General features: G+C 34.3%; 1 protein-coding gene across 1 annotated transcript in view; it reads left to right on the plus strand.

Annotated features, from left to right (window-relative positions):
* The first annotated feature begins 8,444 nt into the window (after positions 1–8,444).
* LOC119068044 (dopamine receptor 1) overlaps positions 8,445–24,415 on the plus strand; it is a 131,975-nt gene continuing 116,004 nt past the window's right edge. Inside the window, exon 1 of the mRNA XM_037171410.1 lies at positions 8,445–8,998. Coding sequence (XP_037027305.1) covers positions 8,924–8,998 — 75 coding nt within the window. The 5' untranslated portion in view covers positions 8,445–8,923. The remainder of the gene's footprint in view (positions 8,999–24,415) is intronic.

The raw sequence follows: 24,415 nt of genomic DNA on the forward strand, positions 1-24,415 counted from the left end.
ACAGGCGTACCAACTTATCATTTCTCTGCTGTCTCATGTCTATGAAATTCATTGGTTGCAGTATATTCTTTTCATTTAATTTTTTTTGCTATATCGCTAAAAACCATCCGGTTTGGTGAAATTAAAGTTATCTACGATTCTCATGACCTAACTTCATGCAGGGGAAACATAGACATGGTAAAACCCTTGACTTCACGTAGAATAGGGTACAAAAGTTCCTAAAAACTCACTTTTTTACCAACTTTTTCATCAGAAAATCAACTATTTCTAGCAACTATTTTCGTTATTTTTACTCACTTTTCCACTTTTTTGTATTTGTGCAACATCGGCTATTGGCTGAGCCTGATATTTTCAGGCTAAACTGACCCGATAGTAAGCTGTCAGCCATCATCCATCTAAACGTTGTAGAAATTACATGAAAACCCTGTGCTTTAAAACAACCAAATATTCGTCGATATGATCCACCGAATAATCACACATGTTGAGTTTTATGGCCCGTTGCATCGCGATAAAATCCAAATTTTGTTTCTGTAATAAAGAAAAACCGAATTAACATTAATCCTTGACGATGTGTGTTGAGTGCTAAAAATATGAAACATTTTCTCTGTCTGAAACCAATTTCGTAACATGACAATGTGTTCGCTTTTCGATAGGATAGCTTGTAGCAAAATTAAAGAAACCCTCCAACAAATATAAGAAGGAGGATTATTAACGTTTACGGGACTCTCTCGCTCTTCTCTTTGAAAATGTAATTTACTGGAAAATTTTCAGTTAAAAATGTTCCCTCTAAATCCACTTTTTTTATGCATATTAATTTTAATTTGGCCAGGTAATTAAATTAATTTATTCGGTATGTGAGCTCATAAATGTTAATAAAACCGTAAGAGCCATTTTAAAGATAACGTGATGTTATTATTATGTACACTACAATTTACCTGTTTTACCGCTTGGCGCTTTTCGGCCATAAATGTAATCTCCGGATCGTGTATTACGAATTAACAACTTTTCCTCATTACCACATTGAATTTGAATCGGTAGCGGTGTAACAATGTAGTTGCACTGCTTGTTCGGGTTGGGCTGTAACACCCCACTTATCAAATACACAACTTGGAACCTCGGAAGTAATATACTAATAACGGCAGCTCTGCGATTCTGCTCTTTTCGTTACAGTAGAAGAAATTAGGTGAATAATATTACAATAGAAAATGAAGGAATAATCAATCCTCATGGAAGATTTTAGTGGATTTGTATTAGAGTTACAGTAGTTGCTGCATGGGTAAGCCTGAAATGTACACAGAGAGAAATCCTGGATTAGATTTAAATCTTTTTCGGATTACATATAGGACCAAATTTATTTTTGGATTGAAATCTAATTTTTCGAAAGATTACTTGCATTTAATCTTTCGAAAATAATCTTTCGATGGATTAGATCGAAATCTTGCAAGAGATTTAAATTTTTTTTATTTTGAAATTAAAAATTTTTTTTCAACTTATATTTGAATATCGAATCAGATTTACTTGTTTTATTTATTCTGAAATTGGGAATTTTATTTGTTTAGTTGAAATTAAATGTTTTTTTTTTACTTCAGGATTTGAACTCTTTCACCTCGGTACCTCCGTATCTCCAGTCATGTACTTTACCACTGAGCTATTGGGTTCTTAATCTTAGCAAGATTTAATTTCGAACCGTTGTTACGGAGATTTTAATCTTTCAAAGATTAAAAAATAATCTTCTGAACGAAACCTTTGTACCGACTGAGGTAACCATCATAGTAAACGAGTTCAAATCCTAATCGAAGGCAACATTTTTTTTCTTCATTTTTTTAATTATTATATTTCATAAATCTGGATAAGCAACGATAAGGAAGTTGAGCCTGACAAAAGTATTGAAAAGTAGGAAAATATTATAATAAAACGATATTTTGCGCCCCATATTTAATTGTACAATTGATTAAGAAGTATAACAGACCAATTTGCATGGAAGAATTTATTTAATTTTGCAACGATTTTCAACTCAAAAATCAATATTCCTAAAGAAAAGCAAAAAAAAAGTCTCAAACATTTCTGTGCTGTGGTTTTTAGTTTTACTTTGAATCGCTAACATATGACAAAAAATTACACATCTACCATCTACTAGATTCTAATCATAAACTCTAGGTACCATAACAACGTTCTTTGAAAAAAAAAAAAATCCGTGGCAAAATTGTCTATAGTTAACTTCACTTCTCACTGCTACTATCAATTTTAGCCATTTTAATCCGAAACGTAATCTATCAAAAGATTTAATTTTTGTAATCTTTGAAAAAAGATTGAAATGAAATCTTTAGAAAAATTTAAAATGTTCGTAATCTTTCCAAAGATTAAACATTTAATCTGACTTTTTTCTCTGTGTAGGTTCAACTTAGGTCTAATGAAGCCGATAGTTACCTTAGTTACGTTTCAATGTGAGAGATGTGATCATGGCCCTACGTTAGTGAAGGGCCGTGACGCAAGTCCGTTCACACTGAAAAATTTGACAAAAATTTTTTTCCGCAGGACTGAGGAACATATATACACGAACTTTTTGACTTTTCCCCCTTTGCTCCTACTACCCCCAAAGTATTTTATTCGTAATCTGGGCGTCCATACGAGTTCAACGAGCTATCACACGCCTCATAAGGTTAAAATTTGGCCGAGATATTAAATTTCAAAACTTGGAAATTTGCAGAAATTTGTATGAAGAAATTCATTTTCATACATTTTGAAATTGATGAATTTTACCAACCTTTGTTACTTTGTCACTTTGTTACAACGAAACTTTTGAATTTACCGGTGAATTTGGCTGAAATTTTCAGGGTATGTTAAGGACGTAATTCTAAGAAACTAATTTGAAGGAATTTTCTTAAAAGCTTATAATTTCGGAGCTATGAGCGTTTTGAGCCATTGAGCTATATGACCCATAACTCAGAAAATATAAAAGATAGAAAGTTCGTTTAAAAGACAAATTTATAGAGTTTCAGATTTCATTCGACACGTGTTTCATGGTTTTCCTAAAAAGTCGTCTATTTGGGAGCTATGAGCGTTTTAAGTGCGAGCTATGTCAGCCATAACTCGGAAAATACGGCAGATGGAAACCTCCTGTAAAAGACAAAGTTATAGAGTTTTAGATTCTAGTCGATACGTGTTTCATGGTTTCACGAAAAAGTCGTCTATTTGGGAGCTATGAGCGTGTTAAGTGCGAGGTATGTCAGCCATAACTCGGAAAATACGGCAGATGGAAACCTCCCGTAAAAGACAAATTTATAGAGTTTCAGATTTCATTCGACACGTGTTGCATGGTTTTCCTAAAAAGTCGTCTATTTGGGAGCTATGAGCGTTTTAAGTGCGAGCTATGTCAGCCATAACTCGGAAAATCAGGCAGATAGAAACCTCGTGTAAAAGACAAAGTTATAGAGTTTTAGATTCTAGTCGATACGTGTTTCATTGTTTCCCTAAAAAGTCGCTTATTTGGGAGCTATGAGCGTTTTAAGCGTGTCAAATTTTCGATTTTCGTCAAATGAAAGCTGGAAGATTCAGATCAAAGAGAAAGTTATACAGTTAAGTAAGAAGAATATTTTCGTTCAAACTGCACAATATGATTGTCTATTATCTGCGACCAATTTCTAAAAAATCACAACTTACAAATGAGCTGATATCGCCCAAAACCACTTACAGTGGAGGTGTGACGCAAGTCCTGTTATCTACTTACAAAAGAACTGATATCGGTGTAGGTGACGCTTACAGATTCGACACGCAAAAAGGTATGCGTCACAAATGGCAGCTGATGAGGAAAGTACGCGAAAGGCTTATCAACAAAAATTATACCAGAAAAAATTTAGGAAGAAAATTATAATAAAAAAGTTTGCGTCACAAGGGGCAGATGATTCGGCTTTCTTCCGTTTGAATTCCATTTTTTAAAGGAATATATTTCACAATTTTAAAAATTTTCCTTCCTCAACATCTGCCCCTTGTGACGCAAACTTTTTTATTATAATTTTCTTCCTAAATTTTTTCTGGTATGATTTTTGTTGATAAGCCTTTCGCGTACTTTCCTCATCAGCTGCCATTTGTGACGCATACCTTTTTGCGTGTCGAATCTGTAAGCGTCACCTACACCGATATCAGTTCTTTTGTAAGTGGATAACAGGACTTGCGTCACACCTCCACTGTAAGTGGTTTTGGGCGATCGAATATTCCTAATATATTAAACTCAGCAAAGTGAGGTAGAGACACAATATTATTCATAGTCAATTTATGAATTTTTGCATCTTTAAAATTCTTTAAAGATCATCCCAAATTTGAACAAGAAATAGAAGAAGCATTACATGATAAAGGTCCCAACAATGAATAAATAATGAATGTATTGACAAAATTCCTATACCAATTTTAAAGTACATATCTTTGACGTTTTACGCGACATGCTGATTTCTTGTTATTTTTTCAAAAAGCATTGTTTGATAGTCGATTGTATAAGCACTGATTAAAATGTTATAAACTTAAAACTAACTTTTCTTGTAGAGTTATATAAACTAAGCTTTCATCTTTCGAAATACTGAACGAGCTTCCTCATCGGATTCATTTGGTGTCAACAAGCTTTGTTCTTCGCTTTAATTAGCGTTCGTACAAAATATCAAAAGTAGACTAATATTTGCGAAGTGTCGACGCGTCAAAGCTTTAACATCTCATAAATCAAATTTTTTGCTGCTCCAGTTTTTACTCTTTAAAATTAGCAAAGGCAAGCTTTCGCGAATGGTGCTCAGTTTTGTTCGGTTAGTTAATGTTAGCATTAGCTTCGCTTGGAAAAAAAGTTAGCGAATTTCAACCAAAACCATTTCCATTATTTGTCCCATTGATAAATAATGTTTCTGCCCAACAGGTCCACAGGTAGACAAAAGCCTTAGGCTCGGCGACGTGGCTCATATGATTGGCACCAACTGCATTCGTTACAGTCGCCTATATAATAATGCCATGCGAGCGTAGTCCAGTCGGCGTGGTCAATTGTTTAGTATTACGAAAGTGGCTGATTTTTTAGAGCAAAATACTACCGGTATACACTCGTCGTAAATGAAATTTGTCAAGGAATTTGCTTCAGCTGTTTTTCACCTCATACTCATCCAAATACGTCTTTATACGGTTTTACCGCTGCCATTCGCGTGCGTGCAACGACTTCAACCGTATAAACACTTTTATTGTCTATCTACCCGGAATATTGTTGTTACACGTACATTTCCCACCAGCGGAAAGCGGTTGTTACAAGTAGGAACTTTTTCATTACATCACAAGTGAAGGAATATTCATATGAAAATTCATTACATATCAGGAGATTTTCATTACTTATCAGCAAAATGTATCACATGAAATATTCTTTAGCACTGAAATCGAAACAATACTCGCGATATTATTTTAGTTTTGATATCACAAAAAAACTTTGTCACTTGAATTAAGTGCACACCAATCTACGCAAATTCATTAAAAACTTTCGAAAAAAAATAAAATAAAAACACAAAAATAAAAGTGACGGCCATTTTGTGAATTCGCGAACTCATTCGTGTGGTTTGAAGCAACTCGCTTTGGAAACGGTTATTTTGACTCGTGTAGTTGCATATCTCGCCTTCGGCTCGGATATGCAAACTCTATACTTGTCAAAATAACCGTTTCCAAAGCTCCAACTTGTGAGTTCGGCTCATATCACAAAATTGATCCCTCATGTAATGAACTACCTCCGCAGCATCCAATGTAATCTACTATTACTTTACTAGTGAGGGAATGTGGCCATTTACTCACTAGTGAAGTCTTTCCCTCGCTCGCTGATGCCATCGGATACTTTTCCTCATCGATACTGATACGATATATCAAATTCCTACACTAGTACAGTAATCTACTATTATTTGTATGAGTGGATCCATCACAAAATTTCACTGACGGCGATTGTAACACAATAACTGTAATTTTATGCATCGTATCATTTCGGCATAAGGTTATATAATATAAGGAGATATCAGAGGGCCTGCATGTAGTATTTGCACCGCAGCACTTGAAATACTAGAAAATCTTTGGAGGCTGATCTGTTGTGTTTCCCAGAATAGAATAGAATAAAATAAAGCCTCTAATTGTGTCAAGTGCTATGATTATTTTATGTATACGAAATTCGACACATAATATGAAATGCATTTGCTGCAAATGCTGCAGCGCAAATTATGGGTTGTTTGCCGGAGACTGAGGAGAGGAGGTTTACTGTTAAAATAAATTTTAAATGTTCAAGCGTCACCTGTTTAAAAATGTATAACCGAACTTTAATAGAATTTTTAGTATAGCAAATAGCCGGTCGGACCGAATTCATTTACTTTTCTGTTGTTAGAGCCTATGCCACAACTCTTTTTTCACATAAATGTCCGCTTCCGATAGATCGTCCAGTTCAATTCAATTCGATAGAAAATAGAACATTTTTGAATGACATCAACCGCGTTTTCAACATCCACCGGTATTCGCATCAGGTTCAACAATAAAATAGTTCGAATTGAATTGTCTTTATGTGATAAAGTTTATGCGACCGCAATTTATAAAAAGAAATAGAATTAGTCTTGAGCCACATTACATATATATATATATATTAATAACAATCACTTAAGTGGTCAATTTAAATGTCAAGTTAGTATATTGTTTGTGTTAAGCAATCTCATGTTTTCAACGAACAAATCATACCTTTTATATGTAAATTCATTACAACAAAATGTTCCCAAACCATCCGAATTGGGTGTATATGATAATACGTCTATCTTCAAATTGGAAAAGTTTTGTATACAATTTTGTCCAATTTCTGAAAGTTTCAGTTTTCTGTAATTTCCCATCAAATGTCGTTAGATAAAATTAATAATAGAACCTATACTCCGTTCTCATCGTATACATACCTACATTATACATAACGTCTAAGTCTCAGTCTAATGCTATACACATAGGGTTTACCCTCTAGCCATCAAACAACTGATAAGAAACAGCTTGAAATAGCGCTTCTTCAAGTCTTACATGCTATATAGCCGTAATACCCCTGCAACAGTTTGTTTTTATGATAGATTTTCAGTTGATATTTTCGGATATATATACACAATTCTCCTGTTTGTAAACATTTCGCAGGGGAAATTGTCCAATGTTGTGTATGCGCACAGTATCGTTATCAATTTTGTGTGATTGAACATATTGAAGCTATATAATGAATCGAGCTTTTAAACGGTAGGCCTGCCTTTGGTTCGGTTAATATTTAATTTCGGTTTCGCATACTCAGACAGCGCATTTTGTTGGGATTTTATTTACATTAAAATGTTAATATTATTTTCATCACCTATCCCATGGCACATGATATCAAGTTGACTGCGGTTAACTACTCGCAACGAAGCAGTATAATCTATCAAACGATCAACTTTGGATGGAATGTTCGGTTACTAATTGAAAATGAACTAACTAAATAAATTAAATTTTAATGGGCCGCAGATGAGATAATAAAAAAAAATATATTATCGCTACAACAGACAACAGTAACATATTCAACAGACGAAAATATAAAAATTGTACTTTGCTATATCTGTGTGTGGATTTATGATTCATAATATATTGTAATAATTAGAAGTAAAGACATTATTTTACTACACACCTCACGGAACGAGCTGCAGCTCAACATATGTATGAACGTATCGCCCATCGATTGCTTATAATCTCTAGAAATACGTTGTTCTAGCCAATTGTCGAGTGGAACTCTTGACATTCATTCGTTCTGTTCTATTCTCTATTTATCTACAACACACGAATAGAATGTTAATTTAATAAAGAGGCTCAACAAATGCCGTACGTTTAATGATGGTAAAGACTTTCGAAATCGACAACACTTGAAACGAGAGCACGAAAGTGAACCTGTATCAGCCATACCGGGGTTTAAGTACACATTAAAATTAAGTGCTCGTCGTCTGCAAATCTTTCACACATTTGGCGCTGAAATAAAAATTTCAATTTGAATTTTTTTTTATTATTATTTTCCCCTAAGCGAAGTGACTCCAATTTAAACTCCGCGGAATTCTTTTTAAAGGTCTTGCTTAACGGTGAGCAATTAGAAAAGAAAATCGGATGTAATTATCAAAATCAAATCTAATTCCTTGCAAATAGTTTGCATGCAAATAAAAGAAAACAAATATCCTCGTCCGAATTCGAATCTTTTTATATTTTTGCTTCAGTTCGTTATCGTTATCGCAATATGTATATGTATATATGCTGGCGACTGTATAAACGAGGGGAAGTCAATGAAAATTGGAATGTTGCATTTGCGCGTAAACGTTAGTTATGTGAATGAATCTTTTGGTGTTATGAAACACTGGCTCAACAGAATATATATCAAGCTTTTACACCTACACTTTTTCGGTACAAAATTAGTTCGACTCGAGCTTTGGAGTATTGAAGTTCTGTTTCTCCGTTTTTTTTTTCAAAAATGAACATTGAAAAAAATCGTTACAAATGAATATCAAAAGGGAATTCAAACGCAAATTTTATTTTTAGTTTCACTTTTTGTTAGAGAACAAACATATCAATAAACCGACATGTACAGAAATGTAAATAATTTATTTGGTCATCTTTTTGAAAATACGTAGCATAGTGTGTTACGGGGCTCTGATGTGCGTTTAATGTGCTTTTATAAATAGCTTTTTTCAGAATTGTGCGAAAAAAACGGAAGATAAAATTGGAAATATAACGAGTAGTTAAATTGAATTGGCTTTTGCAATACATGTGGCGTTGTGTTCAAGCAACTAGTTGAAAAAAAAAGAAAGAAAAGAATAGAAAAGAAACATTTAATTCTGATTAATTGGAAGTGGTTTTATTGCTCACTGAAATGGTTGTATAAAATTTATTTTTTTGGTTTTAAATAATGCTCACTAAGGAAACAATGGATAATATTGAATTTGATATTAGACTGTTGACAACAGAATACTTGGACGGAACGGTATGACCAATATATTTTCATTCATATTTTTTTGTAGATAAAATTCAAATTATTTAACTAAATTAATCAAAACACAAATAAATGTGTACGACCATATGTAGTACATTCGAATCGGTATTATAATTCTATTATCTCTCGTAATTTTATTTGACGGATTTCGAGTGCATTATGAATACATTTCTGAAATGACCGTAGGCACATTCGGTTAATAAATCGTTTGATTGATTGTATTGTACATAATACATGGATGGATTGATAATATTCTTGCTTTAAATTTAGTCAAATAAAATATTTCGCCTAGAAACACCTAGAAATGATAAAAAAAAATTAGGGTGGTTCCGTCTGAAATTAAAGGTTCTACCGAACAGACAGTCTCGTGCGTCTTTTGTACTTTCCTTACCTTACCCACCTTAAATTAACTAAGTTTACCAAGGACTATCAGGACTCACCAAATTCTTATTCAGTAATTCAGTAATTCTCAGTTGCCTTCCGCAAACGAGATTCCTTAAAGTAGACCCTGGCATAAAATAACCAAAAGAAAATTCAAAACACATAGATTTTCCATCTCTTCCCCTACCTACGTCTTTTCGTTCAGTGAATTGCACTCACAGAACAGAATCGTAAAATCCATCACATTTAGAGATTTGTCAGTTGTTGTGGTTTATCTTTGTGGATTACATATTTCGTTCAACAAAATGAGGAACGAGGTGGTTAGGTTCTGTCATTTTGTTGGATTTGTGCTCGTTATTTGGTATCAAGAGCCATCAGATTAAAATCGTGTTCTACATTTGATCAATTAGAGTCAATTTCTAAACATTTCAATAAAACTTTGTTCAATTTTGAAATTAATTACCAAAATAATTACAATCGCTAAACCGAACTGGTGTGCATACGTTATTTTGCACCAGCTGGTCACATACAATTCCAAATGGGACCAGCTGGTGCAAAATAACGTATGCACACCAGTTCGGTTTAGCGATTGTAGTTCTTCTAATATCGGGGAATGTAGCAGTAAATGTTCCTGGGGATATTATCCGGTTATTTCCAGCATCATTCCTCAATAAATTAAGCCTCAAAACACCATCTTGTTTTGAATATGGACGATTCCAGTGTTAGTTGCGTTTCACAAATTTGCTCGTTTTCATTAAAAAAATACGGTGAAATTGGACCATGTTCCGTCGAACCTATTTTTAGCGACGCTTTGTTGACATGACCAGATTGCCCTTGGCCCCAATAGTCCAAAACCGCAGTCGCTTAATTTTAATATGTTTTTATTGGCGAGTGAACTTCTATCAAAAGTCGAAAAAGTGTGTTTTTTGTCCGTGATTTTCTACAGGCGATGGACATAAATGTGTGAGGGTTTATTGGGTATGTATTGTCCAGAAGATACAGGGCAAGCACAGACGTCTTACATGTTTTGAACCAGATATAAACTTTTGAAATTCATCCAAACATTTTTTGTGTTATTTTCAAGCAATGGTTCAGAACATTTAAGATGATAGAGTCAGTACCAACTCTTAAATCTCTAGCAACTTCTAGAGTGTAATTATATTGCAAAAAAACTTGTCATACCTTACGTGTAGAATTGCCCATATATGTGTAACGTGACTTGCGCCATATATGAAATTAGGTCTAACTTAGGACATTAAAACTACGAAACAGATTCCGAGAAGATAAAAACAAAAATTCAAAAACAAACCATTTTGTTTTTAATTGATACATCAATCGACAACAATATGGAACAACATGTTTCAGACAGAACGAAAAAAATGCATTCACCAAAAATTTAATTTAAAAACTACAATCGAATTGAAAATGGAATCTGAATGACATTTTTCCCCATTAAATCGCGAACCCTTTGTGTGCTTTTGAAACGAAAATAGAAATAATTGAGATTATGGTTGCTGGTATGATGAAGCATAGATGCATAGACACAACTAAATTCCCGTTTACAAAAAAAAAATCAAATTGAGATTCAAAAAAAAAATAAAAAAAATTTCCCTCTGCAGAATTTATCAGTCACCTTGATGGATAAAACATTATATTGACCATTTTTCCAGCTGGAAGTTGGCTATATACACGTAAATAGAAATATATTTTTTTTTTGGTAATATTTGAAGTCGATGCCACGATACAATCTTTGGTCAATGGCCCCCGACGATAATAATGAAGTAAAAATGTAAAATATTAAGAAAGTCAAAGTCAAAGTTTTCAAAACTTTTCGAAATTAATTTTGAAAGAAAACATGATTTATTTAAATGATCCTTTAACCCAGCTTTGCCAACGTCAAGCAAGAATGCTCTGTAAGTGTGGGAATCGTTTAAAAACGAATAAAGCCCGCGACAGTAACACTGGGGTTTGTTTCGTAAAAAGAGATTTATTTTTCTGAAGTACGTTTTGGGATTGCACGTACCATCCATACCATAGGTATAACAGAGAAATGAAACAACAAAATTTCATAAAAGGGTGAAATTCCTTTACACTGTCAGATATTGAAAAATGTTTGAGTCAGTTGTCGGCATTTTTTTTAAACTTGCACTTAGTGTTCAATTTTCATGAGCGCTAAATCGTTTTCGTTTTTGTAATAAACTTTTAAGATGTGAAAATAGTATGTTGTGTTACAAGTATTGTAATGTTGATTTTTTCAGCACTAGACCCAAGTTTTCCTTACGAGCGGAGCGAGTAAGGAAAATTGGGTCGTGTGCTGAAAAAATCTCATTACAATACGTGTAACACATCATGCTTTGTGCCAACCGAGAATTGAAATAGACAAATGCCCAAAAATTCAGAATTTTCATTGTAAACAATCACTCTTCGAATTTGATCGATCACGTTGCTTTGCATTTTTTTAAAACGAATGCTGTAATAACTCATACGAATTTCATTTCAACACTGGTTTGAGTGTTGTAATAAGCCATGAAAACGGGTGTTGTAATTTTGGACATTTCAATCTAGTTATCGATATTGAAATCCGTCGTATTTCAATTCTCGGTGGCACAAAGAACATTTTACAGAATGGTTTCAGAACTAAAATGTCATTGCAAATGAGCAATTTAAACCATTTATTTAATGCTCCGTTGTCGATCCTTTTTCTATGCTTTCTTTTGCTTTTGCAACCTACAACGTACTTACATACAATTTACATGCGAATTCACAAACTCGAACAAAAAAGACAATTGAGAATCACAATTCGACGTATATTAAGATGGGAAACTAAATTTTACTTTACTAGTGTGGTAATGTGACTATTCCCTCACTAGTGAAAACCTTTTCACTCGCTCGTCAAGTAAAACGTTATACTTTACACGTGAAATAATTTGATATCTCGTATCACGATTAGTAAAAGTACCTCGGGCTGAAGCCCTCTGATACTTTTACTCATCTAGATACGAGATATCAAATTACTTCACTGGTATAGTAATGTACTATTACTTGCAGCATCGTACGAAAATGAAATATTTGAAAGGGGCACGCTGTTGACACTTGCGATAATTTTCATTTTCACAGGGCTGAGCTCAGGCTACAAACCTCACAATCGGCAAAAAAAAAAATCTCCAAACAAGGACCTTCGGCACTGTTTCAGCAAACAAATGCAGAAACGTAAGAAAAACTTTGCAGAAAGGCGAGGAAGAAACCACTGCATTCTCAACTCATTCGAATCTTTTTTTGCTCGCACACCAAATTTTATGGACAAACTTCCAACTAGTATTTTAAAACCAACACTCTGCACAGCTTGATACAAAAACTACTATTTTGATGTTCCCCTTGTACGTTTCTTGTGATCAACTCAAAGAAAAGCATTTTTATTGAAATACACTCAATGTTAATGCACCACCTCCAAAGCATTTAGATTGACTAAAATCCCTTTGTTTGTCATTCGTACATTTCCCTTTGATGTTTATGTATCCCAAGAAATTTGAACTTTCGTTCGTTTGTTTTTAAATCCCACAGTCTATCTGATTCCCAGACCATCAGTCATTTTAATAAGTTATGAACTTTCCTTACCACAACTTTCCACAATTTTTATTTTCGTTGGATTGGAAAAGTGAAGTTTTGTGTGAATTAACATTTCGTTTGGACAAAGCATGCAACAAATAACAATTCATTTCAATTAGCCGTCTAATTCAATGTAGAAAATGTTGTGTACGAGTTGAACACTGTATAACTATAAAAAGAATGCTAGATTACCATAAACCCACTTGTTAGCGCGTCAATGACGTATAAGAAGTTCTTTTTGAACGTATACGAAAACAAATATTTATTTTTCGATTTTTTGCCAGACAAAATGATACGAGTGAGAGTGACAGACAATGGGAAGCAAAAATTTTCATTTATCATTTTTCAATTAAAACCATTTTCTATTTGTAGGGAACATTTTAAACAAATGTTCCTTCCGTTGTGGTTTTCACGCTCATTACTAGAACAAAAATGATTAAACTAAAATATATGACGGGTTATTTAGTGGTATCAAATCCCTCGGGTTAATCTGAAAATTACATAAAGTGCAAATTACTATTTTATGAAATACATTGTACACAATGTGGAAAGCAGTTACAATTTTTAAGATATCGACTTTAAAATTCAGCACAGAATTTTAAAGTTGGAAGCCGTCATATACCTAACTGAAACGTATATATTTTAGTCGATAAAGAATTGTGTATGAGTACTGTACAATATATGAACCTCTAGTAGGATATGAGTTGTATATGGCACGATTGTTACGAATAAATTTATAGCATAAACGTTTCGTTGAAATAAAAGGATAATAAGAATAATTCAAACAGACATTACATTCGTTTTCTTTGTATGAATTACGACTTTTACGCAATAAAAGTAATTTTACTTTTGCATACGTTTCTTTGTATTTTAATGAGAAAATCAAATACGTGAAATCAAATTAATAAATTCATTCCAGTCATGATATTCTCATTCCCTATTATGTGCGTACGTATATAGAAAGGCGGGATATACTTTACAAATTGGATTACACCATTTCAGCATGTATGTGTGAGAAGAGGAAAATTGAATGAAAATTGAATGAAAATTTCATTTATTCTTGTCTGTCATTTTTCGTTGTCGGCATTAAATGAAAATTTAAGATGATATGTGGAAAGGTGAACCGAACCAGATAAGAATGTTCGTTGTTTAGATTAATTTACCGAACGAACGAATGAAAAAAAATCATCTGACTTTCGACTTATATTTTTCTACAAAAAAAACATCGCCGGTTCATCAGTTCGTCCATATTCAATCGTAAAACAACAATTTGTCGAATTTTCCGTTGTTTTTCTATTTATTTGCAAATTGATTATGCTGGTAGAAAAAAAAAGAAAAACGATTTTATCATGGAAATGTTACACAAAGGTGCACGGTACCAATATAACGGCCGAAAATTTACCTAACTGCTGAAGAATACGCCATAGAACGGTATTCAACACTGGAGGAACATTAAAAAGTATTACCAACAGTTTTCTTAAACAAAAGGTACACGTGTGTGCTGTGTGCTACAATAAGATACAGAAACATTATTTGTCCACGGTGGTACAATACATTTTTTTTTATTGAATTGCCATAATACGTGTAGAATATCTTCGTCTTCAATAACCGTAAAAAATTAGTGTATATTTCAGGGACCGGACCATTGATATGCTATTTATTTATAAGTGCGATATATTTGCTACGATGGTCAAACACGTGTCTGGTTGTGGTCTGGTTGGTTAATATGATGAAATGACTTCAAGAGTTCATGAAGTTTAAATGACGTGTTATCAACAAAAATACAGAAAAATTCGAGTGAAAAGTTCTTGCCAGTGACTAATTGTCGTGAAACAATATCGGTAAATTCTTAAATTTTCATGAATTTTGCAAAATACGAGAAATCTTTGTGAAATTTGAGAAATTATTAATGATGTCTTTAATATGAGTTTATTTTCTCTGTATGAAATTTTAACTTTGGCATATCTGATGGCGCTGGTATCGACTTATTAAATTACATACCGCGAGCAATGTTCTTTTCGATGTGCATGAACTTTGCAATTACAAGTCAACTCTCAGCTTCGTTTTGAGAGATGATTTTTTACTTTTTTTAATTTAAATTTTTTTAAGAGGTTGGTCGTTACCTGTTTCTTTAATAACAGTTATAGATTTTACATGCTTCTGCTTCAAACCCCGTTCATTTCACCAATGATGGATTTTTTTTGGTGCACCCAGCATGTAAAATATTGTACGCAACTCGTACGAAATGTGAGAATTCACGTTCTCGCGGGGTTTTTGACCTAGGCTTCGTGTCAGATCAACGAAATTCACGCGAAAACTCGACTTTTCAACTTTTCCGTCCTTGTGACCGAAATATCTATTGATTAACCATAAATAAGAATACGTAGGCATAAGCAAGCACCGACAATGGCTCTTTTTTAGCACTTTGCACATAAATTAGTCAAGGTATTTACATCAGCATGTCAAGCAGACCGCTTTTGGGTTTGTTCTTTCAATAGTCCGCGTTACCTCTATAGTTTCTTAAACTGAATTTGTCAATGAATGTATGGCAACCCGTACAAAACAAAAATCAGAATAGCCAGCGACCAACTTGCGAAACGAGCATTACAAGAACTAATTCCTAAATCTATTATGATAAACTGTCTGAACATCACTGCTATTCTACTTCTAGTTTCGCTGCTATGATTGTACTTTTTAAGACCCTTTCATTACCAAAATATTTTTTTGTGCCATTGGTGAGCTGAATGATAAATCTAACAATAGTTTTGCTAATAGTCGTTCCAAAGCTATACACTTAACTTCGTCTATAATATCAAAATAACAATTATTAAGTCGATTTATTAGCCATAATGCAATTGTGCATCTCGTCCACAACAACGTTTAGACGCTATACGCTTATCAAGGAAGAAGTATCTTTTACCACTAAAATGAATAGCACTTCAATAGTGCCTCATTGTGTTATTATTAATTCGTGTTAAACTCTGTATATGACATTCTCTACATTTCACAAAACTTTGTGAAATTCACTCAATTAGTCCTTGGTTCCAAGTTAGAAGCAATAAGCATTGAAATATTCTTCTTTTCACTAGATTCAATTCAACGAATTTTCAATCAAAACTGCGTTACACGGTAGACTTAATGTCTTCATCAAAAACCAAATGAAATTATCAACAACTAAAATTTTCAACAGCACACAATTGAAATTCGGTCGGTTCGGTAAAGTAGCTTTTGCACGTAAGAAAATTGTAGAGAGAGAAAGAGAGAGAGATAGAATGGGAAACTTGAAAATTTTTATTTTAGTCTGCTGCTAACTTTATTTTTGCAAATCCTGTTAGCGTAATTTGATTGTAAAACTATTAAGAGATTGAAGTTATCAAACACTAATTCTTGTTAAAAGTTTGATCCTTAAGGCTAAATGGTTTAAAATTTATGTCGACGTAAAGAAAAAAAAATCATTTAGTCGGATAGTAATTATCGTAGAGCGGAAAACCTATTTTCATAATAATTGGTTCTCGTTTTTTATGTGAACGCTAAATGATAAGAAAAAAACAATTGACGTCGTCGTCAGTTGGATTAAAAGTTAATAGATTTCAGACAATTTTTTTATTTGAATATTTCTAACACATCTAAAACCTTTCTAATAATCTAAATCAACGAACCATCTGTATATAATCAACTCCTTCAAAACCCATGTTATTCGAAGGAGAAAATTCAATTCATCCTGCTTACATCTTCACTTGATTAGTTTTTTGTTATCAAAAATTGACTAATCACATTGCCTGTGGTGGTTTTAATACAATTTTCAGAGTTTTACATAATACATAAACTGATTGCATATATATAGTGACAACAAAAATATGATACAAGTCTGCAGAATACATGAACGTCACTGAATGACGGGTGGATTTTTTTTCTTTAGCTTTTTTCGCTGATAGAATTGCTATCATTAAACACAGAGTTTCATTCAGTGTTTTCTTTAAAGTAATAAAAAAAGTTATTCCAAGAATTGAATGAATTGCAAAATAGTTGTACCACGTTATCGCAAGGTAATTTTTACATTAACATGAATTGTATCAATAAATCACAACTTTCCAGAAAGTGCGTTGAAGTTTCAAAGCATCAAGATGATTTATACGTCACAGATTTTCTGCGAAATCATTCCGTACATTGTGAACTATTAGAGAAGAAAGTGTTAAGAGTCTATTATCGAAATGACGTCATATTTTCTTCTTTTCTTTCACCTCTCACAAATCGGTCGATGCAATAACCGAACCGGATAATCTATGCTATCCTCTATGTATTGTAAATACATTAGTTGTGTGGTCTCGAAATCGAAAAGATGGAATTTCAATTGTTTTTCCACTCCAATGTCCACCGAAACTGATCTATCTCTAGGAGCTGTCCATAAATGACCTCTACACAAAATGGAAAAAGTGGGGGATAGTGAGAGGGTTATTCTCACACTAGTGTTCTACTACATTGATTTCTGAGCGCTAAAATTGTAGGTCAGCAGTCACACATCACGAAGAATTCAAATTGATGTTTTGAAGGTTTTGGTCCCAAAAAAAGAAATAAGTTAAAAAAAACTCATTAAAAGGTCTGTTAAAAATTAGTGGATGTCATTTAAGGACATCCCCTAGACGTTCCGCCGAATGACTAAACGAGAAACTTATTACGTGCATCATTCACTTTTGAAGTATTGTTTTGAAGTTGAAGCTGAAAAAGCTTACCCAGTGTGTTAATGTAGAAGTTTCTCCTTTTCACATACAGATGCAAAGTTTTACTTTTTTAACTTTCTGGCAAATTTTCATTAAAATTCTAAATCCCTTATTTTTAATAAGGATTATTATTTCGACTGCGGGAAGCACAATTTGCAGAAAGTTATTTTTATAATCAGAGCACAATCCAAAGGTACAAAAATATTTCGGCAGAAACGAATCGGTGGATATATTTTGGAAAAGTTACTGTTGTATTACAATTACAAAATTAAATTGCGAGTCATCCTTTCCTAACGACCTGGTAAAAATTATATTTGACATGCTAACGAAATCTTCAAATTGGATTGTTCTATGAAAAAAACGAACTTTTATTATATGCTCAGTTGTCTGAGTACTAATAAAGTTTATAAAACATTGTCTTCTGAGTGTTGATTTTAGCTTATGAGACCATCACTTTAGAGTACAAATATAATTAGATATTCACAGAGAACTAGATAGAGTTAAAATAATGTCATTTTAATGAAACCTCATGAGTTAAAAAAGGAAAAGCCCACACTATGTAAATTCAAATTTGACCATTCACAATGCTTACGATTCTATACTGGATGAAATTTCAGTGAGCGAGGATAGTATAGAGTTCGTATTCGTACTTGCATTCTTTGTGTAATCCGTAAGCTATTTGAGGAAAGTGTATTCCATGATGGTAATTTGGTGGCTCAATTCAACCAGTAATCTGCCCGAAAAAAATTGTTTAATATGCTGGTCGTTGATGATCGAATATTACGGTGGCACATGTCCGCTTAATGTTTGGTGGTAAATAGTAACTATGGTCGCGGAAACATGGGAATGGCCTTACGAACAAAAACTAAAAATTTGTGTCAATTTTCGTGAACTTATAAGTTTTCTCAGAGTATCAGTCCCAGAGTAGGACGAAATGGTTCAGTGGTTACGTACTGGTCTTCTACCAAAATGACCTAAAGTTAACTCAAGCCCAATAATTCAGGTAGTTGTAACGATGTACACACTGCATGACTCGTATGACATAATCCTAATACGATTAGAATTTTCTCGCTACATTTAGGCCAATAAAAAATTTCAGTTATGCCACCAACTTTTCTCAGAGAGTATACTTTGAGGCGTTGTTCGAAAATCACGGTAAGCCTGTGCCCTGACTGAGCTTGTTATTGTCCAGTAAAAAGCCGTTAGTAAGGTTTCAAAACAAACAAACCATAAACCACCTTACGCTAAACACACAATCCATTGATTAATTATAGTCCAAAATTCTATCGATTCGAAATTTCTGCCACGGATGAATGAATTTTCATGTTTAAAATGAATTAATAAATAAAATCACGTCGTTAGACAAATTATTACTCATCAAAGTAAATATAGTCAATGTACGAAGAAGAAGAAGAAGAAGAAGAAGGAAAAACCGTATCGCTGTTATTGATCTGAATTGATATTGAAAACGTATGCGTAATTCAGGGACTCCGAAATAGATATTATTACCACCTTTTTATTACGACACGATTATGTAAGTGAACAACGTATCCTAATAGTCGTAATCATCGTTTTTCCAACAATGAACAAATAAATGAGTTTTAAAAACGGCAAAAGACTTATATTAATGCATTATTGTAATACTGTTTTTTGAACAGGAAACATTTTCTTCCTTGACCACCATGCGATATATTGTGTACATTGTATTGACAAATTGTGATTTATATGAGCGGGTGATTTTGCTGATAAATTTTCTACGATCCAGTAAACATTTATTCTGGCGTGTTATGTTCTTATAATATCCCTCTCTACAGCTATGTATAAAATCCGTACTCAACACCATATACACTTATACCGTTCAACCCCAATGGGCCTTATTTGCCGGTTCAGTCATATGTGTGTACACCGTACACAAAACTATATGGAAAAGGAAAATGGAGCCTCATCGTTTATTGATTCGGTTATTTGAAAGATAAAAATTATTTTTATAGAAAATCTATTACAGGATATATATACACTTCCAATATAATGTGAATTCGAAGACATTTATGTAATCGAACTGAAATGGTAAAGTTCGGTTTAGCTTATGAAGGCTGCACGATACACGAAATTTGTTTTTTTTTTCGTACTGGCAGTGTGCCAAATAGCACATCAGTCGTTAAATTGTTTATATTCAAATATTAATCGAATATCCTGTATAAACATTGCATACATTGCAATTCTCGGTAGTAGTTCCGTTTTCTCGGTATAAAGATAGTCATAGTTAAAATATTATTATAATCTACAACGAAATCAGCTTGGGAATCGGGTATATAACGGGTTTGGGTATGTTATGGGGAAGCTTAATCAACATAATCGAAAAGATCGACTTTTCCAATAAATGTTTTCGGTTTAATGTTATTAACATAACAGTTTTATAAAGTTTCACAAGACGAGACACCATGCCACTAAACCGTCTTTTCGATTTTTTATTTCACTTTGAGTTCTATCTTGGAAAATTGTTAAATATAAAACTTCGATTTCAAAATTGAAATGTAAAGTCAACTTAAGTTTGAAACTTATAAAACATTTCTTCTTCCGGGGTAAAGTATTAAAGTGTATTAAATGCAGATAAAGGATGATTATCTGCAAAAGAGGTCATGAGAAGTTTCGATTAAGTCAAATGGAGCGAGAGATGAACGATTGACTGTTGTTTATTTTGTTGTAGCTGAATTGTTTGAAGAATTGTGATTTCGACTGAATGAGAAAAAGAGGAAATCATTTATTCACGAGAAAAAAATATTATTACAGCCACAGCACTGCTACTAGCACGAACATAGAAAATATTCGGAGGCTGATGAAATCACAGTAGGCACTGCGTTTCTGTTATACAGATAGATGACTTTTTTTCGTTGTATGAGTTAAAACATACAATACAAACAGTCCTAAGCAGTAGCTCGTATCACTAAAGCCTCCAAATTTGACACTTGTCAATTCAGTGTTCATGCTAGTAGCAGGGCTGTGTTACAGCCGCTGCCCTCGTATTGACGTTTGCTGTGTTACACAGCGTTTTAATTCACGCCGTAAGTGTGCCAAAAATTTGAATTTTAAGTGAACGATTCGATGAAAAATTGAACCGAAAAATACATTTCAACGCTTCATTGTATGAAAATGACGCTACGTTAGAAAGACCTCCGCACTTTCCATTTTGAATTTCGACCGCACTTACGGCGTGAATTCCTATGCACCGGCTTTCACGGTTAAGCAGTACACAGTCAATGACGAAATGAAATTTTGACAGAAATACATGGACTTTTTGTCCCTTTTTTGGCTAGCAGTGAAAAATTTCGTTTCACGGCAGACTTTATACTTATATTTAGCTGGGACGAACCCTGACGACAAATTCTATTCGCGATTTGCACGTTCAACAGATGACACTACTTTCTATGTTGGAAAAATTTGAATATCGGACATAAGTATGTTCTATTTATTTCCACTAGGCGTCCATTGTTTGTTGCAAATCGCCAATTCTACCTCTGATTTTATTAAAACTTTTAACAAAATACCGTGGGATTCTTATATTGATGGGTTTTGTTTCTCGGTTAAATGCGGTATTACCGCAAGAAACAAAGTATAATCGAAGTAAAAGATCTCGCTTATGACATATTTCGATTATCGGTCACGTAGTTAGTACGTCAGACCGTTTCAAATTTGATAGGGACAGAAATGATAAAGTGCTGTGATAAAGAGAGGAGGTTCCCATATAGCCTACCATAAATGTGGCTTTACAATAGTATGTTTTAACATAGCCCAATTAAACAATATAACAAAGCCAGTGGGGAGTACACACCTTGTGAGTATTGGGCTATTTATTCATATTTTTATTGTAATAGATAAGAATGTGTTGGTGAAAACGTCACAACCGATTCATTATCTCACAACAATACACTCAAAATTCTTTATCTCACACGAGTATTCACGCCGCAAGTGCGGTCGAAATTCAATATGGAAAGTGTAGAGGTCTTTCTAACGTAGCGTCATTTTCATACAATGAAGCGTGAATTGAAACTTACGCTTCTGTACTATGAACTAATAATCCCAAAAACTGTTTCGCTACTGAAAAAACCCTCGAAATTGGGTTATGTCGCATATTTTATTGATATTGATACTCGAAAACAGACAAATAATTCGAATCAATTGAAGTCAGGTCTCATCTCGAGTACGCGTCTGTGGTTTGGAGCCCCGCGTCTGTGTCACTTAGCAACTCAATCGAATCGATCCAGAAACAGTTCGTCATGTTTGCACTCCGGCGGTCGGTCAGAAGGGATTCTAACTTTCGGCTCCCACCATACGACGAGATACATAAAGTTTTGGGACTTGACCGTCTTTCTGATAGACCATAGACGCATTCTGAGTCGTGTGGTTTTTAGCCCCGTACGAAGTACTGGGGGCTTATAAGATTAATATGCCGTTTGTAACACGTCGAATTGGAAGCAGACAGTAAGGGCAAAGCATTTGGTTATGTTCATAGATGACGAATCCGCAATAAAAAAAATGTCCGTCCGTCCGTCCGTCCGTCCGTCCGTCCGTCCGTCCGTCCGTCCGTCCGTGACCCCTCTAGCTAGAGTAAATCACAACCTTTTTTCAAAATTCTTTTTTTCCCCGATTGGTATCGACAAAAGTAAGGTCAAGTTCGAAAATGGGCATGGTAGGGTCGGACCCTCCAGAGCTAGGGCCCTATAGGTGTTTTTCAGTCTTTCGACGATATCTACCGAAATACGCACGCAATAGCTGCTTGTGATATATCAAATGAAAGGTATTGACGAGTAGAACAAAGTTGCTGAACATTGTTTTTGGGTAAGATGTAACGTGGGCTTGTTGGGAGGGCTCAAAGGTCGTTACTCGGCCCTAAGTGTTTTTTGCACATAAATCGAGTAAATCTCATCCGATTTTGCTAGATTTAGTTTTTTATGGAAGGTAATTGAATACCGAAAAGAACGTGGCGAAAAAAGTTTCAAATTTGGGCCCTTGGACTAAGGCCGCTACTCGGCCCTAAGTGTTTTTTGCACATAAATCGAGTAAATCTCATCCAATTTTGCTAGTTTTTGTTTCATTTGAGAGATAATTGAATGCCGAATAGACTGATGGCAAAAAAAGTTTCAAATTTGGGCCCTTGCACTAAGGCCGCTACTCGGCCCTAAGTGTTTTTTGCACATAAATCGAGTAAATCTCATCCAATTTTGCTAGTTTTTGTTTCATTTGAGAGATAATTGAATGCCGAATAGAATGATGGCAAAAAAAAGTTTCAAATTTGGGCCCTTGCACTAAGGCCGCTACTCGGCCCTAAGTGCTTTTTGCACATAAATCGAGTAAATCTCAACCGATTTTGCTAGTTTTTGTTTCATTTGAGAGGTAATTGAATACCCAATGGAAAGTTGGCAAAAAATTTTGGGTTTCTAAAATATTGTCGTAAATTGTTGGTTTTATTTGAGAGGTACTTCGTACGGGCTTTCGTAATTGCGCTATGCGCAATTTTAAAAATGAACACTTTCAGTGAATTTGACAATTCCCAACTTGACTTGCATTTTGGTAACAGACGCATTAGAGGGTTGTAGACGTATTAGGGTTCCGGGCTTATTAGGGCTACGGACGTATTATGGTTGCGGACGAAATAGGATTACGGGTTGTACGGGGCTAAGTCGCAGCAAACGCTCCGACTGTTCTGATGCCTTGTTTTGTATGACGTTTTAAAGGGAAGGGTTAGTGCACCTGATCTTTGCGCCCAGTTTGACTCTTACCGTAATGCGCCATCTCATTCCTACGGACTTCGTGTGATTGATATGTTTCGCCCACCCCAGCACAGGACCGATTATGGCTTCAATGAGCCAATAACTGCGAGTTGCAGAGAATTCGAACCTTTCAAAGCAATTTATGAGAACAGTTATACTCGCCAAGATTTTCGTTCCAGGGCAAGATCGCTGATCACATCATCTACTTGACTCGTCCTGCACAAACTTTTCGTTTCTCACCACGATTATTGCAATGGTCACGCTGTTGGACATGAAAATAGTCTTGCGGTATGGCTCATTTGGCACATAGTGTACTACATAAAGCAGAGGGTGGTTACGACTCCGACGGGTCGACTGGGTCGTTGCCGCTTCCGCGTTGCTGGTTTCGTTTCGGCTCACATGCTAATTCGTTTTAACTTACACGCATTGTCAGCATAGCTTCGTTATTGACTAAATTTTGTAAATTTGTATTCTTTATGAGGCCGTTTTGATAACAAACTGTTCAAAATAAATAAGTTAGCAAAAGTGGCCCATTGGTCCATATTTACTAAATGTAACTCTAAATTTTCCGGAAACAATTCGAAAATAACATCAACAGTCACAAATATTTTCGCCGAAAAAATCTCGATGATAAGCGACATATCATCGTCGAACGTTGTTACAAAATAATCAACTAATATAAACAAAAAAGTCGATTGATTTTCAACTCAACAAACATTTGAATGAAACAACAAAGTTCATGATCCACACTGAAAATAGAGATTATCCGTAGCTTTGTAGAAACTACGCATGGTACTGTACAGGTGGAACAGGTAAGATTCCTACGTGCGACACGTAAAAATCATGATATATTCTATGCCTTGTTAAATTCGTACGTGCCCCATGTAGAAACTGTCCTATTCGTCTTTTATCGTGCCATGGAAATCTCTCTCTTT

Source organism: Bradysia coprophila (genome assembly GCF_014529535.1).
Source record: "Bradysia coprophila strain Holo2 chromosome X unlocalized genomic scaffold, BU_Bcop_v1 contig_173, whole genome shotgun sequence".
NCBI classification, from domain to species: domain Eukaryota; kingdom Metazoa; phylum Arthropoda; class Insecta; order Diptera; family Sciaridae; genus Bradysia; species Bradysia coprophila.